A 20,362-nucleotide genomic window follows, 5' to 3' on the forward strand; every position below is an offset into this window, starting at 1 on the left:
GTGTGTGTGTGTGTGTGTGTGTGTGTGTGTGTGTGTGTGTGTGTGTGTGTGTGTGTGTGTGTGTGTGTTATCTCGTTAAGCTTCGTGACATTTTCACCCCTGCACCCCACTCACACACTGTGCTGTCCTGACCTCGACGTCACTCATCCTTCAACCAGAGAACAAACCCGCGCCCCCGCGCCGCCCAACATGTACGTGTGCATTTGTGTTGCCCCATTTGCGTTTCATCCCATGCCGTCCAAATGTCGCTTTTGTACCTTCTCCATGCGTGACCCACACATACGTGAGCATACGTACGTGAACACCACACTTCGCCGTGCCTCACACCTCGCCTCTCTCCCCCCCCCCTGTGTCATTCCGCGCTTGACAGCCACGTTCCTGGAATCTAGCACGCCGGACGAAAACATCTACGATGAGCGAACGACCAGCGTCTCCCAGGCAGCATAACCACACACACACACACACACACACACACACACACACACACACACACACACACACACATGGTTTTATTCTTGTAGAAGCAGTTTACATTACTCTATGCAATAGTTCATGCGTTGCTCCCTTCCCCTAATGATGTGCTGACTACATAATTTTTGTTATGTTATGACGACACGACCGCCGAGTGTTGCTTCATGGTGTCTTTGCAGCAGTGCAGCAGTCAACCTTCTTCGTATTCTCCTCTTAAGCATGACCAGCACGTGTGGTGCTCGCGTTGTATTGGGCACAGGATACACACAAGCGAATGGTTGCAAAGTAACGAGCGAGCAATGAGGGGTGGAGACAGCAAGAGCAGGAAGCGGTGTGGGCAAAGTACAGCCATGGTGCCAAATGATGCAAGCCGCACACATCAACACATCAACACGTCAACACACCAACGTGCAATGGAACACAAATCACGTATCAACACACCAACGCATCAACGCGTCAACGTGAAACACACTTCACACACACGAATACAACAGCCATTACAAACACGACACGCCGTGCTACCATCCGGACAGGTTGAGTGCCTGAATCTTGAGTTCGTCCCCCAAGATGTGCTGTGGACGGTACACGTAGCTGCGCAGGGTGCTTGCTCGCCGCCAGTCAAACTCGCGATGGTACGGCAGCACATCTGTGTCGATGACACGCGGCCGTGACAGGCGCTGCACGCGTCGAATCGTCCGCTGAAGTCCTCGTGATGGCGCTTTGGCGTTTCCGCGCAGGCTGTTTTGGACGATGGCATGGTGGTGGTGGTGGTGGGTGCGAGGTTGAAGCAGTTTTCATGAGTGGAGCAAGTGGAGTGATGAGCAATACCAGCAGGTGGTTTTGTTACGTCAGAAGTGCGTGCGTTTCCACCTCAATCACACACACACACACACACACACACACACACACACACACACACACACACTCCACGTGAGCAAACGCAGCAGAGGCGCGCGTACCCGAGAAACGTGATGGTGGCAGTGGCTTCGAAGCACTTTGCAAAGTCCAGCACGGCGCTCGTGCTCAAGTGGTTGTACGACACGCTGTCATGGTGGTGGTGGCAGCAGCGTGTTGAAGTTGAAGTGGGAGGGGGGTTTTTTTTTTGGGGGGGGGGGGTGAGTCTGTGTGTCTGTGTGTCAGTGGAACAACGGTAGTTCGAATGGGAAAGATGATCAAGGTGGTCATGGCTGCACGGCAACAGGCACATGTGTAAGTTTCGACGTACTTGATGGACTTGAGGTGTTTGCATTTCGGCGCCGCCACAATGAGGGCATGTGCACCTGTGTCGCCAATGTGGTTCTGACCGCAACTGTTGTGATGACGTGCACGCATGTTGGCAGGGGGGAGGGAGGTATGTTGTGAGTTCGGAGGCGAAGATAAAGGTGCACGCACACACGCAGGCACAGGTGTACACAAGTACACGCATGCACGCTGACTCACTGACTCACATGTCTGCATACCGACACAGGGACACACATGCAACCACGGTTCTCCAACAAGGAGGTGACGTACTCGAGAGACTGCAGAGACTGACAACTGGGCAGCGCTGCCGCCAATGCGCTCGCACCCTCGTCCCCGATGGCGTTCCCCCATACGCTGATGCAGAGGGTGACACGAGGAGAAAAGAATGGCACGCAAGCACACCAAACAATGAGCGGAGGGCGGGTGCACGAGGTGAGGTAATGGCGAGGAAAAGAGAGACAGCCACCGCAGTGCAGCAAAGGCGATGCGGGAGTCGTTTGAAGTGTGTCTGCTATACCTGAGCTGCTTGACTGTTGTGCTCGCCAACGCCTGCGAGAGCGCTTGCATGTGCTCGTCCCCGAGACCGCAGCCAGCCAGACTGTAGCGAAGATTGCACAATGACGTCATCAACACGAGTGTATCAGTGCGAGCACGTGTGCGTGAGCGCACGGGTTGGTGGCAGGGGAGACACACGAATGTGCAAGAAACGAATATTTGTGTGTATGTGTGTGTTACGTGTGTGTATGTGTGTGTTACGTGTGTGTGTGTGTGTGTGTGTTACGTGTGTGTGTGTGTGTGTTACGTGTGTGTGTGTGTGTGTGTGTTACGTGTAAGCAGCGTCGTGTATGCAGATGCCTTTGCATCACGTGACAGCAAAAGAGCGCGTACCTTAACACTCGCAACGTGGTGTTTGACGCGAGTGCTTGCGCAAGCTCCTGTGTTTGTTGGAGGGTGAGCTCATTGCCGTCCAACCTGCAAGGCAAGACAATAGATACAACAACAGCATCAGTCCCTGTATGAGAGATCACGGAACAAAACGCGTCTCGCAGTGGAAGGAGCGGTGCGAGGGACGCATCGTACAGCTGGTCGCTCATGTCGGCAAGGCTGTGAGGTAGCTCAAGCAGGACACAAACCTCAGCTCTGGGATGTGGAGGTTTGCGTCCTGCAAGTCTTTGCACAGCAGTGGCATCTCCCATCGCTTGAGCACGACATCTCCTGCCCATCGTGAAGATGGCGCGGCATTTTCTTGAGACAGGGCACGCGCTCGCTTCACTTTGGCTAACCCAGTACAGCACAGAGTCCAGCCAGCGTGAGGTGTAATCAATTGGACACGCAAGCATGCAGGCACAAACACGCATGTATGCGAAGACACAAGCATGTAAATACAAACATGCAAGCAAGCAAGCATGCAAATACAAACATGCAAGCAAGCATGCAAACACACACACACACACACACGCACACACGCACACACGCACACACGCACACTCTCTCGGTCTCGCCTTACCTGCTGCTTTCACTTTGCCAAGTGCCGATGAGAGCTTCTCCTGTCGAAGTTCCCTCATCTCATCTGACACGGTTGGCGCACCATCTTCCTCCGCTGTGCTCATCGTCGTTGCTTCGTTTGGGGGGTGTTTGTAGAGAATTGTTTACTATACACATAGATTTCAGCAACTTCGCAACGCTGATGACTGGACCTGCGTGTAGCTGCTGCAGTGACAACAAGCGTGTGCAAAGGCGAACATGTGTCCATCACGGCTGCCCAGTGGGCCGTGGCGCGTGCGTGGTGTGGGCGGTGCAAACGTCGTGCTGAGGTATGCTGGAGCTGAACCCGAGCTCGCTGCTCTTCGGCTGTGCGCCCTGCGATTGCGGCGTCTGGAGAAGGAAGGAGATCAGACACAATGTTTGGATGAACGCCATGTGCAGCAAAGGTTCCATGAAACACTCTCCCGCCTCGTTCCCTCGCCCTGGGCGTGTCCACAGGTACAACTGATTGCGTGAGTGCGTGTGTGAGTGTCGTGTGTGCGCATGTGTGTGTGTGCGAGTGTCGTGTGTGCGCATGTGTGCGCATGTGTGCGTGTGGTGTGTGTGGTGTGTGTGTGTGTGTGTGTGCTCTTTCGTCGAATGCCTGGGTCGCTTGTTTGTTGTGTCTTTGACAATCATGTCCTGAGAAAGCATGTATGGTGTGCCTCACCAGCATGAATGCAAACGCGTGTGTGTTTGTACAGGTGCATTTGGATCTGCCCCAGACCTTTTTGGATGGGCTGCAGCTGTTGGAGCAGGATGTACCTGTAGGCCAAGGCTTTGTTAATGTTGATACGCGAGCGCTGTGCGGTGCGGGCGCAATTTTGATGCCAGATATGGGGTCGTGTCCCGCGTGCGCGTTTCGGCTCTGGGAATCTGGGACTGACGTTCTTGGCAAAGGCGGGCAGGCGGCGCTCGATTGGCTGCTGGCAACGCGTGTTCCTGCGTGTCACCACGCATACTTTGCCATTGAGCTGAAGCCGAAGAGCTGCGACGACGTGTTTCGACTTCCACCTCGCGTCGACACCACGTGCCACGCCCGGAGCGAGCAGCGCTGGTGCCGCTTCTGTTGTCACCAGCACCTCAAGCTTGCCAACGGCAAATGGACCTCTGTCTCCAAATACTGCCCAATCCGCCTGTTCAGCAACGCACGCAGTGTGCGTGTGTGTGTGGGGGGGGGGGAACGTGAGTGAGTGAGTGAATGTGTGAGTGACTGTGTGTGTTCGTGAGAGAGCGAGAGAGAGAGAGAGTGTGTGTGTGTGTACGTGAGTGTGTGTAGCTTCAAAACGTTCGTTGTGTTTCTGACCATATTACGCTTGACAACCCTGTGCGTTTGCGTTCATGTCCTGAACAGGATGCACAGTTACAGCGTGAAGCCATCCTACAACTGCTGCAGACACCCCAGAACAACCTCCGTCTCCTCACTGCACACGCCACCGCCTCCACGCCTGTTCTGCACCGCGCCGTGTCAGCATCGTCGCCACCACAACAACAACAGGATGGTGATGATGATGATGATGGTGATGATGATGATTGTGGTGGTGTTGATGATGATGGTGGTGGTGATGGTGGCGGTCGTGGTGGTCGTGGTGCGATGACCGAAGCAGCTTCCGTCCACTGCCTCGCCGCCGGGCTGGCACCGCTCTTACAAGAGGTGCTGTCGACCTCTGGTGTGCTGTCGTGGCTCAGGACCCAACACGGGGCACACCATGCGCAGCCAGCGGTGACACGTTCTTTGGCGTCCTCCAAATCACCTCCCCGTCTTCGCCCATCATCAACATCAACACCAACATCAACATCGTCAACAACATCAGCATCAACATCGTCGTTGTCTTGGTGCCCTGTGGACCGGTCGTTTGCTGCTGTTGCTGCTGCGGATGCGGCGCGAACGGCGACACGTGGTGTCATCACTCAAGACGATGTCAACACATGGCGGGAACACACGCTCGCGAGCAGTAGTGGTGGTGGTGGTGACGGTGATCGTGGAAGAGAAGGAATGAAGAAGGAGGAGGAGGAAGGGGCGAAAGCGAGTGTTGACGGCGGTAAGCGTGCACATGAACTATCCGATGATGATGGGGAGCAGGTGACCAAGGTCGCGAAACAACAGCAACATGATGATGATGGTGATGGTGAGGAAGCGATGGTGTCACCAGCGTGGTTGATGCTCGATCACTTGAGAGCTGCAGCGTTTAAGGACTGCAGCGTGTTGGTTTCCTTCTGCTCGCCTCTCGAGCCGACACACGACACCGAAAGCCGTGCATGTGCACGTGCGGGGGCGATGGCCGGGTCGTATCGCGTTGCAGACGGCGCCGTGTTGGCGAAACTTGTCATCGTCGACCTCGACTTCAAGGGGTGAGGTGGTGCTGTGGTGGTGGTGCTGTTTGTTTGTTGTGTTGTGTTGTGTTGTGTTGTGTCGCCAATCACATCCCTGAGGCTGTTCCAGGCCACATCATACACGTATGCTGTTCCTGCTCACTCCATGCCTTTGTTTACCTGTGCAGGACACACAAGATTGCGGCGCACAAGCAGCTGTTTGATGCTTTAACAAACCTACAAGCACCAGCAACAGCGCACACATAGAGGCAGACAAAAAACAGGCACACACGCAGACAGACTGACAGACAGACAGACAGACAGACAGACAGACAGACAGATAGACAGACAGACAGACAGACAGGCACACACGCAGACAGATAGACAGACAGACAGACAGACACTCCCTATCCCCCTGTCTGTCTCTATCTCTCTGTCAGTCTCTATCTCTCTGTCAGTCTCTATCTGTCCGTCAGTCTCTGTCTGTCTGTCTGTCTCAGTCTGTGTCTCTCTGTCGCTGTCGCTCTCTCGGGCGCACTGCAGTGTTTGTGTTGAGATGAGACGTGTACAAACGAGTCAAGACCAACAAACTGAATGTAACAGCGGTTATGAAGCAAGCACCAGAACACAAGCACGAAAAAGCGAAAGGAACTCAGGCGACGAAGAAAACCAAGAGGGACAAGCATGGGAGCACTGGGGACAGTGCAGCGCTAACGTAGGTCAGGAAAGGACAACAACGGAGAAGTCGCAATATGGGACGTAAGGTAATGACAAAATGTGATGACCACACAGCAAATACAGAGTACAACACAGACACACACACAGAGACACAGTACAACCACACACACACACACACACACACACACACACAGACACAGACACAGACACACACACACACAGACGCGTGTGCGGCTACTTGCTGCCTGCTCCGTCGTGACCGGTCTCAAACATGGCGGTGGCGAGCGCGGAGACGCCCTTGGCCTCGTGGTCTGGTGCAGACTTGCGTCCCTGCTTCGAGTTGAGCTGGTTCACCTTCACACCAGCCATCACGACAGGCAGTGCCATGCCCGTGTGTGCGACGTGCTCTGCCAGCGTCTCGCCACGCTCCGGCAGGGTGAACATGTTGAGGGCCTGGTGCAGCACGCGCACGTGCACAGGACCGTGGTCGTGCGGGTCACCGTCAATGTTGAAGGGGGAGCGGGCTTTGGTCGGTGTGATCTTGAACTCGCGGGTGCGGTACACTTTGCACCGCTTGTGGTCCTTGGCAAGATGGATGCCCTGTGGTGGTGGTGGTGGTGGTGTTTGTGTTTGTGGTGTGAGAAAGGTATGCGTGATGCGATGGGGCAGGGCAGATGTGATGGGGCACTTCGTGTCACCGCCAAAAGCAAAGAGGCAAGCAGCCCAAGCAGCAGGTGCATGTGCATGGAAGCAAACAAGCAAACAGTGTCCTCCCCCCCCTTTCTCTCTCAACTTCACTCCCGACGTACGCGCTTCATGTCGCGTGCGAGACGAATGACATCGAGACGGGAGCAGCTGCCCTTGACGAACACAACGCCGGCATACCCGTCGTCCGGCCCAATGTCTGCATGGAGAGTGAGAGTGAGAGAGTGTGTGTTGTGTGGGGGGATTATGTGAGTGAGTGAGTGTGTGTGTGTGTGTGTGTGTGTGTGTGTGTGTGTGTGTGTGTGTGTGTGTGTGTGTGTGTGTGTGTGTGTGTGTGTGTGTGTGTGGTTTTGTGTGTGTGTGTGGGTGGAGAGAGAGAGAGAGAGAGAGAGAGAGAGAGAGAGAGAGCGAGTCTGTGTGTGTGTGGACCGAAAGCCAACCGTGACGCAGACACCATGTCGGCTGCCTCACTTCATGTCGGAGTCGATGCTTGGTTTCACAAAGCTTGGATGAGAGGAAAGCGTAGCTTCCCACACATCATTCGTGTGTTCATTCTGCAAATACTCAAACAGCTGCCAGCACGTGTGACGGAGAGTGCGTGTGTGCGTGTGTGTGTGTGTGTGTGTGTGTGCGCGCGCGTGTGTGTGTGGGTACACAGTGGAGCATTTGTGTGCTCTTTGTAGGCGCACTGCAGAAACAACAAGAACACCAAGCAGAGCCCACCGACCTGCTTCGTTTCGAGCCGCGATGTGACTTGAGCAGCTGGCGCAACGTGGGACACTGCCCGTCCAAGAGAACGGTGCACGTTACAGCAGCGTGCGCACACAAACACGCCCAAATTCAGCGACACCCACGAGGTGTCTGCGGCAGCAACAGGGGTGAGGGGGAGACGAAAACGAGTGGTGTGAGTTGCACCATCAACGCTACAGCTACGAGTGCAAGGCTACCACTAGAGTTGCAATGTTGCAATAGCACGACGAACACTGCACCACTCATGTTGTTGTCCCTCCTTGCTTGCTTGCTTGCTTGCTCTCTCACCTTTGTCACCGCAGTCAGCACAACCAGCCACCATCCCTCAACGATAACGTCGGGCGAAATTTCAAAGGTGATATGACAACTTTTCCGAACTTGCAAGCAAGAAAGACACCATGAACGACGGCGCAGCGTGGGCGCTGGTGGCGGAGACGTTGGTGTTGGAAGCAGAGCAGGCAGCAAAGAACAAGGGCACCGGGGTGTTCGGGGGACAGCTGGACAGCAAGCCCCAGGAGTGCCCTCCTCGGGACGTGGCGCGCGCGTACTTCAACCTCATGTTGACTTGCCGCGAGCTGTACCATGACCTGCCGTGGGCCATGCCCAAGTGGTGCCTGTCCACCGTGTTCACAAAGAGCACAAACGTGTGGAATCGCCAGAGCCGAACGACTGAGCACTGGGTTGACGTGTTTCAACGGGACCTTCTTGTGCCCGCCCACGCAGCGACCACCTCGGCAATGATGGCCCTCGCGATGGCCATGCAAACCACCGCGCTCCCTTTACAAGAAGACGACACTGCGCATGTCGTCGTGTGGTTGGAGAACCGCTTCCTCGCGTATTGTTGGCTGGGTGTGGCGTGGAAAAGCACGTGCACCTTTCTCCGCTCCAGGCTCCAGTCTCCTCCACAGACGCAGAGCTTCTGGCATCGGTTCGCACGCTCTGGACACGTGACGTACACGTCCCTTGAAGACGTCGAGTCGTGGGCCGCAGACGTGAATCAGGCACTCGACGCCAGTGAGCACGACAGCAGTGTGCACGGTGCAGATGCACGCAAGCAAGAAGGAGGCACCAGCACGTCCACAGATGCAGGAGGGACAAGCACCCGAAGCGCCCAACCACAGCACTCTCAGAAGCAGCAACAGCACGTTGGTGACAGGGTCACAGTCACCGCTGCGTTCGCCCCAGCACTGTTTTCGCTCACGGCTGAATTCATGTGCCAGGGTGATGCTGATCGGTGGCATGAGCTCCGCACGTCGCTGCTCGCCAACTCACGCGGCGTTGACGTGAACCTGGTCATTCAAAGTCCGTTGGAGTCGCTCAGCGCGTGTCACATCGATTTCCTTGACATCCAATCCACTGAGATTGGCCACGTTACAATCCATGACGTGAAACGTGTCACGTGGTGTGCTCGAAATCAGCGGACCCTTCGTGGCGATATTCAACACATGCAGCGGTTTGAACTGAGCGACAGCACCTCCATCTCCGACTTGGGCATGTTGAACGCGGGCATTCCGGAAATCAGGCTTGCTCGCTTGTACGGCCGCTCGTTGGACCTGTCGCCGCTGCTCGGGGTGGAAAAGCTCGACATTGTTGGCGCACACCTGAGCGGCGATGATGCGGTGGTGACCGCAGCACAACACCTCAGCCTCCGTCAGGTGCAGTTGCAGAATGACAAACTCGATGGCACCCGTATTACGCTCTCACACATGCTGGAAGTGCCAAGACTGTTGCATTTGCCCAACGCTACCCACATTGAGTTGCGACTGCGATCCAAAGTGAAGACGTTCACTTGCCCCACTCGCGTTGACAGAATTGTGATTGCCGATGAAACACCCTTCACGATGCCGCAGCTGCCCGACTTTGTGCACGCGAATGTACTGGCACTCAAGTTGTTTCGAAGAGTGTTGTCACGCGAGTTTCTTGTGGACCTCGGCCGGCGCACCGACAAGCTCGTGCTCAAGGACTGTGTGAGGAATGTCAGTGCCCTGAATGGTATCCCTGACCACGTGCACGTTTGTGTCGATGGCGTCAACGTGGATGGGCCGGTGCCGCCCTGTGTGAAAGAGCTGCATGGCCTTGTCAAAGGCGAGCTTCACTGCGAGTGGATTGGGCCGGCGGTGCAGTCGTTGACTCTCCACGGGCGATTCCAGTACCCAATGCACGGCATCCACCTGCTTTCTGACCGACAATACCTTCGCCTCACGTCCTGCACGCTCGATCAAGACATTGCGCGCTGCCACAGGGCCTCGCTACACAGTTGTTGTGGGCGTGTTGGCTTCACCTCCATTGGCACGCTTTTGCTTGACGAATTGACTGTGAGGGCCGCTCCTGCTCAGCATGTGCCCATTATTGCCCCCTCCAATGTTGTGTCGGATGGTCCTGGCAGCTTGTCAATCACAGGCTGTCGAGAAGTATTCAATTGCCACCTTCACAAGTGTGCCATCTTGGAATTTGATTGCTTCCAAGGCATTCAGCGGCTTGTTCTGCAGAGTTGCGCCTTTGACAACATGCACGGGCTGTCAGACATTGGCTGCGTTGTGCTGCGCAACTGCTACTCAACAAACTACCATTGGCGGTGGCCTGATGTCTCGCTCGTGAACCGCTTCTAAGGACAGTGGAAGGAGGCCTGAGCGTGTGTGATCAGGTGGCTGGGGGGGGGGGGTTATCATGTTGGGTGGCGGAAGGGTTATGCATTTGCTGTGTTGACATGTCATGTTCATGTACACATTCACATCAAAGTCAGTTGACGCGTTCACAGTTGTGAGTGTGTGGTGGTGTGTGGATGGCTGACGTGGAATGTGATGGCAAGCAGGCTGTGGTGCATGTGTGTTTTGAAACGGAGGAAGATGTATTGTGGAACAAAGGTGAAGCAACAAGTGGCGGCATGACACAGGAGGGGCAACGAAAGCACGGAAGGTGCAGAACAGTGTACAAGTAGAAGGGCAAAGCGCATCTTTGCGCCACGTCGGCAAGGAGTGAGGTGAGGAGAAACAGGAGGCAGAAGCTACGACAGTCGGGCGTATGGAATTGATGAAAAGGCGAAGAACGTCAGGACGAAAGAGAACAGAAATAACTCAGCGCAGAACAACAACGACAAACAGGAGAGGTAACAGGGCCGATAAGGCGTCGCACTATGAAGAACTGTCCACGTCACACTTCTTTGCCTCCCGAATCAGCTTGATTGCCGGCCCAATTTTCACACCGGCTTCCCTGAGTACCTCCTTGGTCAGGTCACCCTCTTGTATGGACACGACCAGCACCTCCAGGGAGTCGATGCCGTGCTCCACCAGTGCCGACTCGACGTGCGGCAGCAGCGAGTGGCGTTTGAGCCATTCAAGTAACTCGGGCTCAAACGGCGACGAGGTGGAAGAGGGCGATGGGGTGGTAGGTGGTGGTGTAACAGGAGTTGTAGCGGTGGAGGTCGAGGAAGATGACTGCACGGCAGACAAGTTAGAGGGGCTGAGTGAGACACAGCACGCGTGCCAAGCGGAAGAGAGAAAGGAGTGCGCCTGCATACACACACGCACACACACACACACACACACACAACCACTCAAGAACACACAGCCACAAAACTATACCTGCGTGGAACGACGTGCAGCTGCTGGCCCCTGAGCTGCTTGCTCCTCGCTCCTGGCAGAGACGACGACCTGGCGAATCTTCTCCGCAATGTCGCGCAGCTGCGACGTGCGGTCCACACCGGCATCCATCGCAACCACGGCGTCAATGTCAAACAGCGACAACACCGCCTCCCGCACGCTCTTGTGTTGCTGAGGTGGCTGCAATCGCAGCACCTGTGAAAAGTACTGATCCAGCGCTGACGTCGTGTTCTTGCTCACAACGTCCGGCAACTTCGTTGCCAGCCGCTTCAGGCGGTCAAACGAGTCGTACTCGCTCACCTCTGCCCTGCTCATAACATGGTGACTGCTGTCGTGCCAGCCACTGCCGAGGAAGAGCGGAACGATGCGGCGGAGGTGGACCTTGTCTGGATGCTGGCGAGCAAGCTGCTGCAGCTCCAGCATGGCCATCCACTCCAACAAGACGTTATCGCACGTGTCAGTGTGGCCGAGCGAGCGCATCTGATGGATGGCACCCACGGAAACGACGGGACAGGCGACAGTACTGTTGTGCAGGGCTGTCATGCACGCGTGCTTGAAGTTGACGCCTGTCTCCAAGTTGTTGGCGTCCACAAAGGTTACCAGTCCGTGCTGCTCCAACTTTGGGTACAATGTCATCACCAAACCCCGGTTGCCGCGTTGCCTGTGACGTGGTGGTCAGTGTCGAAATAAGAAAGGAAGAGAGAGGGAAGGAAAGACACCCAGTTCGCGCCATACATTCATGCACACACACACACACACATACACACGCACACACACACATGTCCCACCTGTAGCTGATGAAGGCATCGTATTTGTCCTGCTGACCCATAACTGGCAAGAGTGGACCATATTTGGCGACCAGATCCCCTGGTGACAGCAGCTGTGAGCGGCCAACGCGAAGCGGTTTCTTGTTCGTGTGGTGGGTGTGCACATCCTCGAAGAACAGCAGTCTCGTGTCATTAAATGGCAGCAGCAACGTGGCCTTGAGCTCGGGGTAGCGCTGCGTGACAGCTGTTGTGATGGTGTCGTACAGCATGTGCAGCAGCGTGCGAGGACGTGCAGTCATGACCTTGATCTTGATGCCGCCAACAGCCGGCACGAGCTGTAATTCGATCTCAGCCACGTCCATGAAGATTACGGCGTCTGTCCGGCTCAACATGGGCGGTTCCGTTGCACCATGCTGCATGTGTGCCATCACGCGTGCCAGAACCATCGGGAACAGGCCCTCTGGCAGGAAGGAGGCTTGCTGCGTGTCTGCAATCTTGGCGCTTACACCCCTCTTGAACTCCCTCAGGCTGAAGGCGACGTAGGCTGTCTTCTCCTCATATCCAGCGTATGGATTGGCCTGCTGTGCTGCTGCCGTGCTCAGAGTCACCGACGACGACGCCTGTTCATCCTCCAGCGTCATCGGCAGGATGGCTGGGACGAGGTACTGTTGGTGTTGTTGGTGGTGTTGTTGTTGCTGTTGAGGGCCGAACAGCCGCACCATTGGTGCCGTGTAGTCGACACACAACCCGTACTCCATCATGAGTTGGAGGAAGGGCTCAATCGTGCCACCTTCCAAGTCCTTCCACAGCACATCCAGCAGGCGACGGTGCAGGATGCCGCGGTCAACCAGGTCGTCCCACAGCTGCGCACCAACGGCCCTCGCCTCACCATCACGCACGTCGTGATGCAGATCAAAGTTTCGGATGACGCGCGTCATCATGTCCACCGCCCACTGCGGACTCAGGATCACATAGTCCTCCATGCCTGGCACGGTGTCATAGTACAGCACCATGGAGTACAGGTGCAGGAACTGGAGGCAGGCCCTCGTCTCCTCACGTGTGCGCAGCCCACATGTGCGCGCAATCGCCACCACCTCATCAAACGTGAGCAGCGGCCGTTGCTCGTCGCGGGCGATGGCGTTGAGCTTGTCGTAGAGGTGGAGGTATGGCACAGCCACCTCCTGACTCACGTACTCCTGCGCCAGTGCTGTGGAGGAGATGGTCTGGCGCAGGTCCTGGATCATGGTGTCGTTGATAGACTTGGTGTTGTCGACGGGCCAGAACCACAGACCATGCTTGTCGTTGTGGATGACGGAAGGGAAGGCCGGGTTGTGGCGCAGGCGACTGTGGATGTCACGGGATATGTTCTCGTGCTGCTTACGCTTGCTGACCACATCAGCGAAGGTGCCGACGATGAGGACGGGTGCACCCTTGGCGTGGAGGTGGAGGGAGGAGAGCCAGTGCTCCATAAACTCCCACGATTCAGCCCGCTTGCTCTTGTCTTGGTAAAGCAGGTCCTCCATGGAGAACACCAGCAGGTACACCGCGTACCTGGTGTGGGTGTGCGGTGATGAAGGGAGAGGTGAATGGAGGAGAGGTGGTGGAGGGACTGCACGCAGCCGTACTCACGCACACACAGACACATACACACACGCACACACACACACACACACTCAAACACACAGACACACACGCATGCACGCACATAACTTGAACTCACTCTGTGAGGAAGAAAGGGTGAAAGATGTAGAAGGTGGACTGGCCACCCAGGTCAAAGATCTTGAACGTGACCCGTGCTTTGCCCTCGCCCATGACGGCGTCCACGTTGAACTCCTTGATCGCTTTCTCCATGTCCTCAGCAGACATGCCGGTCGTGGCGGTGGCGGTGTTGTTGTGATTGCGGGCAGCAGCATCACATTGGCTCGAAGGGTTCAGGGTGGCCTGCTTCTTGGATGCAGATGCTGAGTCATGAGATGCCTTGGTGGGTTTGGGGACAGTCGCTGGCGACGTGCGGGAGGATGGACGTGGCCGCGTCTCCTTTGCATTCTGTAACTGCTTCTGCTTCTGCTTGGCAGCCGTTGCTTTCTCTGCCTTCTCGGCTTCCTGCTGCCGCTGTTGCTGTTGGTGCTGGGCAACGCGGCTCTCCAAGTCGGCCTTCGCCTTCATCATCGCCTGCTTCATCTCCCAATCCACGCCCGATTCCTGCGCCAGCGCCGTTCCGCAGAGACTGCGCATCAGCTCCGAGATTTCCGCATCCAGCTCCTGCAAAGGTTGTGTGTGTGTGTGTGTGTGTGTGTGTGTGTGTGTGTGTGTGTGTGTGTGTGTGTGTGTGTGTGAGTGAACGCTTGTGCGAGGGGATGATCGTGTCAACCACCACCTCTCTTCACACCCATGCGTCGCACACATCACATGCTCGCACCAGACAAGGGTACACACCTGCCAGTCGTGAACGTCCATTGATTCGACAATGACGGCGAGGTCGGTTGAGGCGGCGCCAAGGGTGGAGTGCTCATGCTTGTTGAACATGTGACCCATGAGCGAGTGGAACGTGCTGGTCTTCCCGGCGCGCCCCTGACCAATGAAGATGAGTTTGGCCCTGCCCGCCATGGTCGCGTTGAAGCGTGCTATGACCTCCCGCATGCGCTGCTGGAGACGCTTCCTGCGCGCCTGCTCGGGCTGCTGCTGATGGTGGTGCTGGTGATGGTTGTGTGAGACAACATGATTATGCTTGATACGAGACCACGGAGAGCGTGATGAAGGAATGGCATGGGTGACGTGATGCATTTGCTTGTGCGTTGCTGGCAAGCACTTGTCAAATCACTCACGTCTTGCGCTGTTTGTTCTTCTTGCTTCGGTCCGGCGGCAGGAGTGGGCGCAGGTGGCTCTTGTTTTGGCTGCTGTTGCTGTTGTGGTTGCTCCAAAGGCTTGCCGCCTGGCTTCAGCCCTTGGATGCTGGTGATGGCAGTATGACCGCTGGCCTGTGCCACATCATAGGGCCTCTCTCCCTGCGTGTGTTGCAAAGGTAAAACGCATGAGTTGAGGAAGGAGGGAAGCAGGGAGAGGGGGAGGACACAGCACAAAGCAAAGAAACAGTTGTGTCACGTCTTCAGAAACAGCCACACGACGCGAAGCACACCTTCTTGTTCTTGACGGCAGTGTCTGCATCTTTCTTCATGAGCAGCTCCACGACGGCGGGCTGGTTGTGCCTGCAGGCAACGTGCAGTGGCGTGTCGCCCTGTGGATGGGTGGGGGCAGCAAGGGGCATGGCACGTGTGGTGAGGATCTGTTGGAAACGAACGCACGGCCGGTGCAACCATGAGCGAGCGCCGTTCACATACAAGCACAGCACACACACACACATAATGAACACACCTGCTTGTCCTGTTGGTTGACATCTGCATTGTCCTGTTCGATGAGGGACGTGACAGCTGGAGTGTCGCCATCCCTGCAGGCGGCAAACAGTTGCTCATGCTGCCGCTTCTGCTCCTCGCGTGCTTCGTTAAAGGCGGCCTGGCCCCCATCGTCATCATACCTGTGATCCCACGTGAAATGTGCACGCAAGTACCACGCAGCATGTGTGCGTGAGGAGAAGGGTCGAGAGATGGCAGGGAGCAAATGACTAGAGTGGAAGCACGCGTTGACTGACCAGTCTGTGCTGAGTTCTCGGTCGACGGGCAGCGCGGCACCAAAGGCGCGGGCGGTGGCGGTGGAGTTCTTCTCGATGCTGAACGAGGACACGTGGTGGTAGCGTGTGGTTGGGAACAAACAGCAAGTGCGGTGCGTGAGTCAGGAGGGTTGGTGGTTAGGGTTGTGGAGAAATGCAAGCAAGCAGAGAGGAACACACAGTGTGGCGTGCACTCAAAAGAGTGGCGATTGGTCACACAAATCCACAACAGGACACAGGCGTTCATGAGGCAGGCGCAACGCAATCGACAAACCAGAGTTCTTCCAGCGTGCGGTTCTGGTCCAGTGCGGCACCCAGCGCCGCACCGCCAACCGGGGTGATGGAGTTGTTATCCAAGCTGCAAGTGGCAAGAAATGCATGTTGGAAGAGCAGGGGAACGGGTGGGCAAGCAACACGTGTCAGTGTCACGGATGAAAGTGGGTTGCAGATGGACCACGTGCACGCGGACTCGCTCGCACATCAGGTCCTACGACATTGAAGTCACAATGGCGGAAGCAAAGGGGGCAAATGCAAATTGCACAGGATGTGGCAGCACTTGTGGCACATATGAAGGATGGAAGCATTTGTTGGTCAAACAAGCAAGTCGCACAGACATCATGCGTGGCTTGCAGTGCCTCCATCTGCACATGGGTATTGCAGAAGAAGCGCCTAAAGACACACATTTCAAAGAGGAGCTTCCACTCACTCGAGTGCTGTGAGGGTCGTGTTGTGCTTCAGCATCTCCGCCAACGCCACGGCGCCCTCAGGGCCGATGGAGTTCTCACTCAGGCTGCCAAGACGGTATGATGCCACGCAGGGCGATGTTGCCACATGGATGAGAAAGAGTGAGTGAGTGAGTGATGATGATTGTTGTAGGTGTCAACACAGTCATCAACCACACATGTGCACGTGATAAAGGTGCAACGGCAGTGACGCAGCATACATGTGTGTGTGTGCGTGTACACACTCACGCGAGCAATGTCATGGTCGTGTTGTGCTCCAGCATCTCCGCCAACGCCACGGCGCCCTCATCGCCGATGGAATTGCGTTCCAGGCTGTCAAGACGGTATGGTGGATGCCACACAGGGCGATGATGCCACATGGGTGAGGAAGAGTGAGTGATGATTGCTGTGGGTGGCAACACAGTCATCAATCCACACATGTGCACATGTGCACGTGATAAGGTGCAGCAGCAGTGACGCAGCATACATGTGCATGTGTGCGTGTACACACTCACCGGAGCCATGTCATGGTCATATTGTGCTTCAGCATCTCCGCCAACGCCACGGCGCCCTCATCGCCGATGGAATTGTTGTTCAGGCTGTCAAGAGGTATGATGCCACATAGGGCGATGATGCCACATGGATGAGGAAGAGTGAGTGCGTGCGTGATGATGATTGTTGTGGGTGGCAACACAGTCATCGACCACACATGTGCACGTGGTTAGGTGCAACGGCAGTGACGCAGCATACATGTGCATGTGTGCGTGTACACACTCACTTGAGTATTTTGAGGGTCGTGTTGTGCTTCAACATCTCCGCCAACGCCACAGCGCCCTCATCGCCGATGGAATTGACTGCCAGGCTGTGCAGGCACACAAGAACCGCAGGGAGCGAAGGTGAACACACGTCCAAACATGCGCAAGCAGGGGAGGAGAAAGGGATGCAACGTGCAACACCGCCACCCCAATCAACCATGCATATCACACGATGCAGATTCATCATCACCACGCACTCGAGCGTTTCGAGGCAGGTGTTGTCCTTGAGCGCCTCGGCCACCGCACGCGCCCCAATGTCGCCGAGGCCATAACCACCCAAGCTGTAATTTCAAATGGTGTGTGTCATGAAATGAGCAAGAAGACTGAGGATCGAGACAGCAAAAACATGAGGGTGTCAGTCACAACCTGCCACAAACACACACACACACACTCTCTCTCTGTTGATGTGTCCAGGCGGTGCGAGGGGACAGGACACGCACACGTGAACACCCAACAGCAAGCCACACCACACCCATTGCAACACAAGGACAAGCCAAGCAGAGAGGGAGGGGGAGAATAAGCACGAGTACAACCACAAGAAGTGTCCTTGTGGCCTAGTGTCCAACACATGCATGCATGTTGCAACACGTCGTTTTGGTTGCTTTTGCACTCACTCTATTCCCCCCGGACACGTGTTGTTGGCGATGGCCCTGATCTTGTTCTTCACCCCATCCTTCACCTTCGTCTGCGCCAGCAACGCCTCCACCTCCTCCCTTGCTCTCTTCTCTCCGCCGGACATGGCGACGGCGCGTCGTCTTTCTCCTTGTGGCTTGTTGTGACGTGTTCGTAAGTGGTTGGAAGAAGACGACGACAAAATGGAGGACAACAACTCAACGCGCTGCTTTGTTTGTTTCCTTTGTTTTGTGTGTTGTTGTTTTGCGACTCGGCCATTGGACGATTCGCAAAACCTTGCAGAGGTTATCCGCACAGCAGCGCTTCCGTGGAAGATGTTCGTCAACAATCTCATGTCGACAGGAACACAACAAACAAACAGGATGAAGAGCCTCCAGCCAGCCAGCAAAACAACCCGACGCTCTTTGTCGCCGAAAGGAACAACAGCCGCGCCCTCCTCGCTTCTTTGGTCTTGCCTGGTTGGCACAACACACCAATGTCTGTAGCCACACCAACACCACAAACATCACCGCCGCTCCACCATCACCACCGTCAAGCGGGTCTCATCATCTTCATCGAGCCATTTACTGAGGAAAGAACAGGTCCGCCACACAACCCACAAACAACGCCCCAGTCCAACACACATCAACACACACACACATCCACACACACAGCAGTGCCCACACGCAACAGGAAGCCAAGCCAACCAAACAACAGCCAACCCCTCTGCACATCAAACAACACCCTCCAGTTGCAAGCCAGAACCAAACCACACACAGCAGCAGCAGCACACATCAACCAAACACACCAAGAACGTGTTCAGCCGTACACAGCGCCAAACAATGAAAACAACAGGCAAGCACAAGAAGGGCGTGCCATAAGCAAGCCAGCAAGCAGGCGAGAGGGAGAGTGAAGGAAGGGAAGAAGAGAAGAGAAGAGAAGAGAAGAGAAGAGAAGAGAAGAGAAGAAGAGAAGAGAGCAAGAAGAGGAATGCGACAAAGGAAGCGACAGACATTCAGCCATTCGTTCAACTGGTGCACGAGTTGACACGACACATCACAACATGGCGACTACGCGGACGAGCCAAGCGCCTTAACAGCGCGCTGCACGCGGGCGTGCACCTCGGGATCCTGCATCAACTGCCTCAACACACCGTAGGCATACGAATCCTGCATGTTCTACGAGAGGAAACGACGTGAGGGCGTGAGAATGAGGAGAGGAAGGAGGAGGAAGGAGGAGGAGGGAGGAAGAGGAGGATGGGAAAGTACACAAAGTACACGACAGTCGCGCATATTCGAGGCAGCAAACACACACACATCACATAAATCACACACAACACAACCCACGCACCATGAGGCTGTGTACATGCCCTGGCAGTGGGGCTCGTTGACGGCGGCCGCGGGGGGTGCCAACCACCTGCACAAACAAATGCACGCACAATCTTCACCGGACTCTCAGGCGCAGTCTCGCGTGGATCTTACCTACAGAAGCAACAACAAAAGGAAGGAGAGGGAGGTACAGGAAGCAATGGGAGGGGGAACGGGAGAGTTAGTCGGGAACAAGAACGACAGGCGGAAGAGCACACCACCGACACATGCAGCACGGCCAGGCCATGCACACACACACACCCTCACTCACACAAAGTACAGCGGTAGCACTCACGCTTGGAGGACCTCGACGAGGTATGTGTAGATGTACTTTGCCTCATCGTCGTCTTCTGTAATAGACAGCCAGTCAAGCAGATGTGTCAGCATCTCGTCTGTGCAAGGGTTGGTGGTGGATGGGTGGATGAGGAGGTAAAGAATAAGCGACGACAACGTGACAACAAAGAACAAACAACCAATGTCAAAGGACGGCGAAGAAGGAGTGTCGCAACGCACACACACACACACACACACACACACACACACACACACACACACACACACACACACACACACACACACACACACACACACACACACCTCTGAGAGGCCATGTGCAATCTTGACAAAGACGGAGATGCAGTTCTCGGTCGCGCCGGAGTTGGGGGATGCGCGGGAGCCGGGAACCCTGGATCACAGCAAGCAGCGACTCAACAGCCTGAACGCGGCAGGACGACAAGGGGTGGCGGTGAGGCTTGGCAAGGCGAAAGTGGAGAAAGGAGGGAAACGACGAAGCGACATGTTCACACATGATCATTAACACACACACACACACACACACACACACACACACACACACACACACACACACACACACACACACACACACACACACACACACACACAACACACACCCTCTCTCTCTCTTGACCTCTTGACCTTGAGCGCACCTTGTGCGCTGTGTGTGGTTTGTGGGTCATCCGCCTCAAACAGAAAGGCGGCTGGCTTAATGACGTGCATGAGGTCGTGTGCCTGGGGGGGCAGACATGTCTTGCGATTAATACGCCCCATCATGCCCGCTGCAGCACGCCATATAGGCTCGTGTATGTGTGGTTGGAGAGTGTGTCTGTCAGTGA

The 20,362-nt window shown here is 55.7% G+C and overlaps 6 protein-coding genes across 6 annotated transcripts; 2 read left to right on the forward strand and 4 right to left on the reverse strand.

Moving 5' to 3' along the window:
- Nucleotides 1-677: 677 nt before the first annotated feature.
- PTSG_11203 (uncharacterized protein) lies at nt 678-3,353 on the reverse strand. The gene is made up of 8 exons (XM_004987791.1): nt 3,221-3,353; nt 2,847-2,991; nt 2,602-2,685; nt 2,231-2,311; nt 1,984-2,067; nt 1,697-1,780; nt 1,431-1,514; nt 678-1,209 (listed from the first exon to the last, which is right to left on the reverse strand). Exons 1-8 carry the CDS (start codon nt 3,321-3,323, stop codon nt 990-992), a joined length of 885 nt encoding a protein of 294 aa, XP_004987848.1. The 5' UTR covers nt 3,324-3,353; the 3' UTR covers nt 678-989.
- A 28-nt stretch (nt 3,354-3,381) lies between these two features.
- Nucleotides 3,382-5,896, forward strand: PTSG_11204 (uncharacterized protein). The gene is made up of 3 exons (XM_004987792.1): nt 3,382-3,696; nt 3,942-5,589; nt 5,739-5,896. Exons 2-3 carry the CDS (start codon nt 4,832-4,834, stop codon nt 5,815-5,817), a joined length of 837 nt encoding a protein of 278 aa, XP_004987849.1. The 5' UTR covers nt 3,382-3,696; nt 3,942-4,831; the 3' UTR covers nt 5,818-5,896.
- A 163-nt stretch (nt 5,897-6,059) lies between these two features.
- Nucleotides 6,060-7,390, reverse strand: PTSG_11205 (uncharacterized protein; the record flags this gene model as incomplete). Its single annotated transcript, XM_004987793.1, has 3 exons — nt 6,060-6,828; nt 7,038-7,132; nt 7,363-7,390. The coding sequence occupies 3 exons, from the start codon at nt 7,388-7,390 to the stop codon at nt 6,463-6,465; spliced, it is 489 nt and encodes a 162-aa protein (XP_004987850.1). The 3' UTR covers nt 6,060-6,462.
- Nucleotides 7,391-8,073: 683 nt separating this feature from the next.
- PTSG_11206 (uncharacterized protein) lies at nt 8,074-10,342 on the forward strand. Its single transcript, XM_004987794.1, has one exon. The coding sequence runs from the start codon at nt 8,082-8,084 to the stop codon at nt 10,290-10,292; it is 2,211 nt and encodes a 736-aa protein (XP_004987851.1). The 5' UTR covers nt 8,074-8,081; the 3' UTR covers nt 10,293-10,342.
- A 472-nt stretch (nt 10,343-10,814) lies between these two features.
- PTSG_11207 (uncharacterized protein) lies at nt 10,815-17,989 on the reverse strand (the record flags this gene model as incomplete). The annotated part of the gene is made up of 16 exons (XM_004987795.1): nt 10,815-11,117; nt 11,265-11,943; nt 12,071-13,600; nt 13,770-14,311; nt 14,486-14,743; nt 14,875-15,054; nt 15,186-15,284; nt 15,422-15,581; nt 15,696-15,773; nt 15,988-16,071; nt 16,420-16,503; nt 16,685-16,768; nt 16,951-17,034; nt 17,214-17,297; nt 17,448-17,531; nt 17,865-17,989. 16 exons carry the CDS (start codon nt 17,987-17,989, stop codon nt 10,815-10,817), a joined length of 4,458 nt encoding a protein of 1,485 aa, XP_004987852.1.
- Nucleotides 17,990-18,932: 943 nt separating this feature from the next.
- Nucleotides 18,933-20,300, reverse strand: PTSG_11208 (uncharacterized protein; the record flags this gene model as incomplete). Its single annotated transcript, XM_004987796.1, has 5 exons — nt 18,933-19,040; nt 19,213-19,278; nt 19,536-19,621; nt 19,860-19,944; nt 20,166-20,300. The coding sequence occupies 5 exons, from the start codon at nt 20,298-20,300 to the stop codon at nt 18,933-18,935; spliced, it is 480 nt and encodes a 159-aa protein (XP_004987853.1).
- Between the last annotated feature and the right edge of the window lie 62 nt (nt 20,301-20,362).

Source organism: Salpingoeca rosetta (assembly GCF_000188695.1).
Source record: "Salpingoeca rosetta unplaced genomic scaffold supercont1.41, whole genome shotgun sequence".
Lineage (NCBI taxonomy): Eukaryota > Choanoflagellata > Craspedida > Salpingoecidae > Salpingoeca > Salpingoeca rosetta.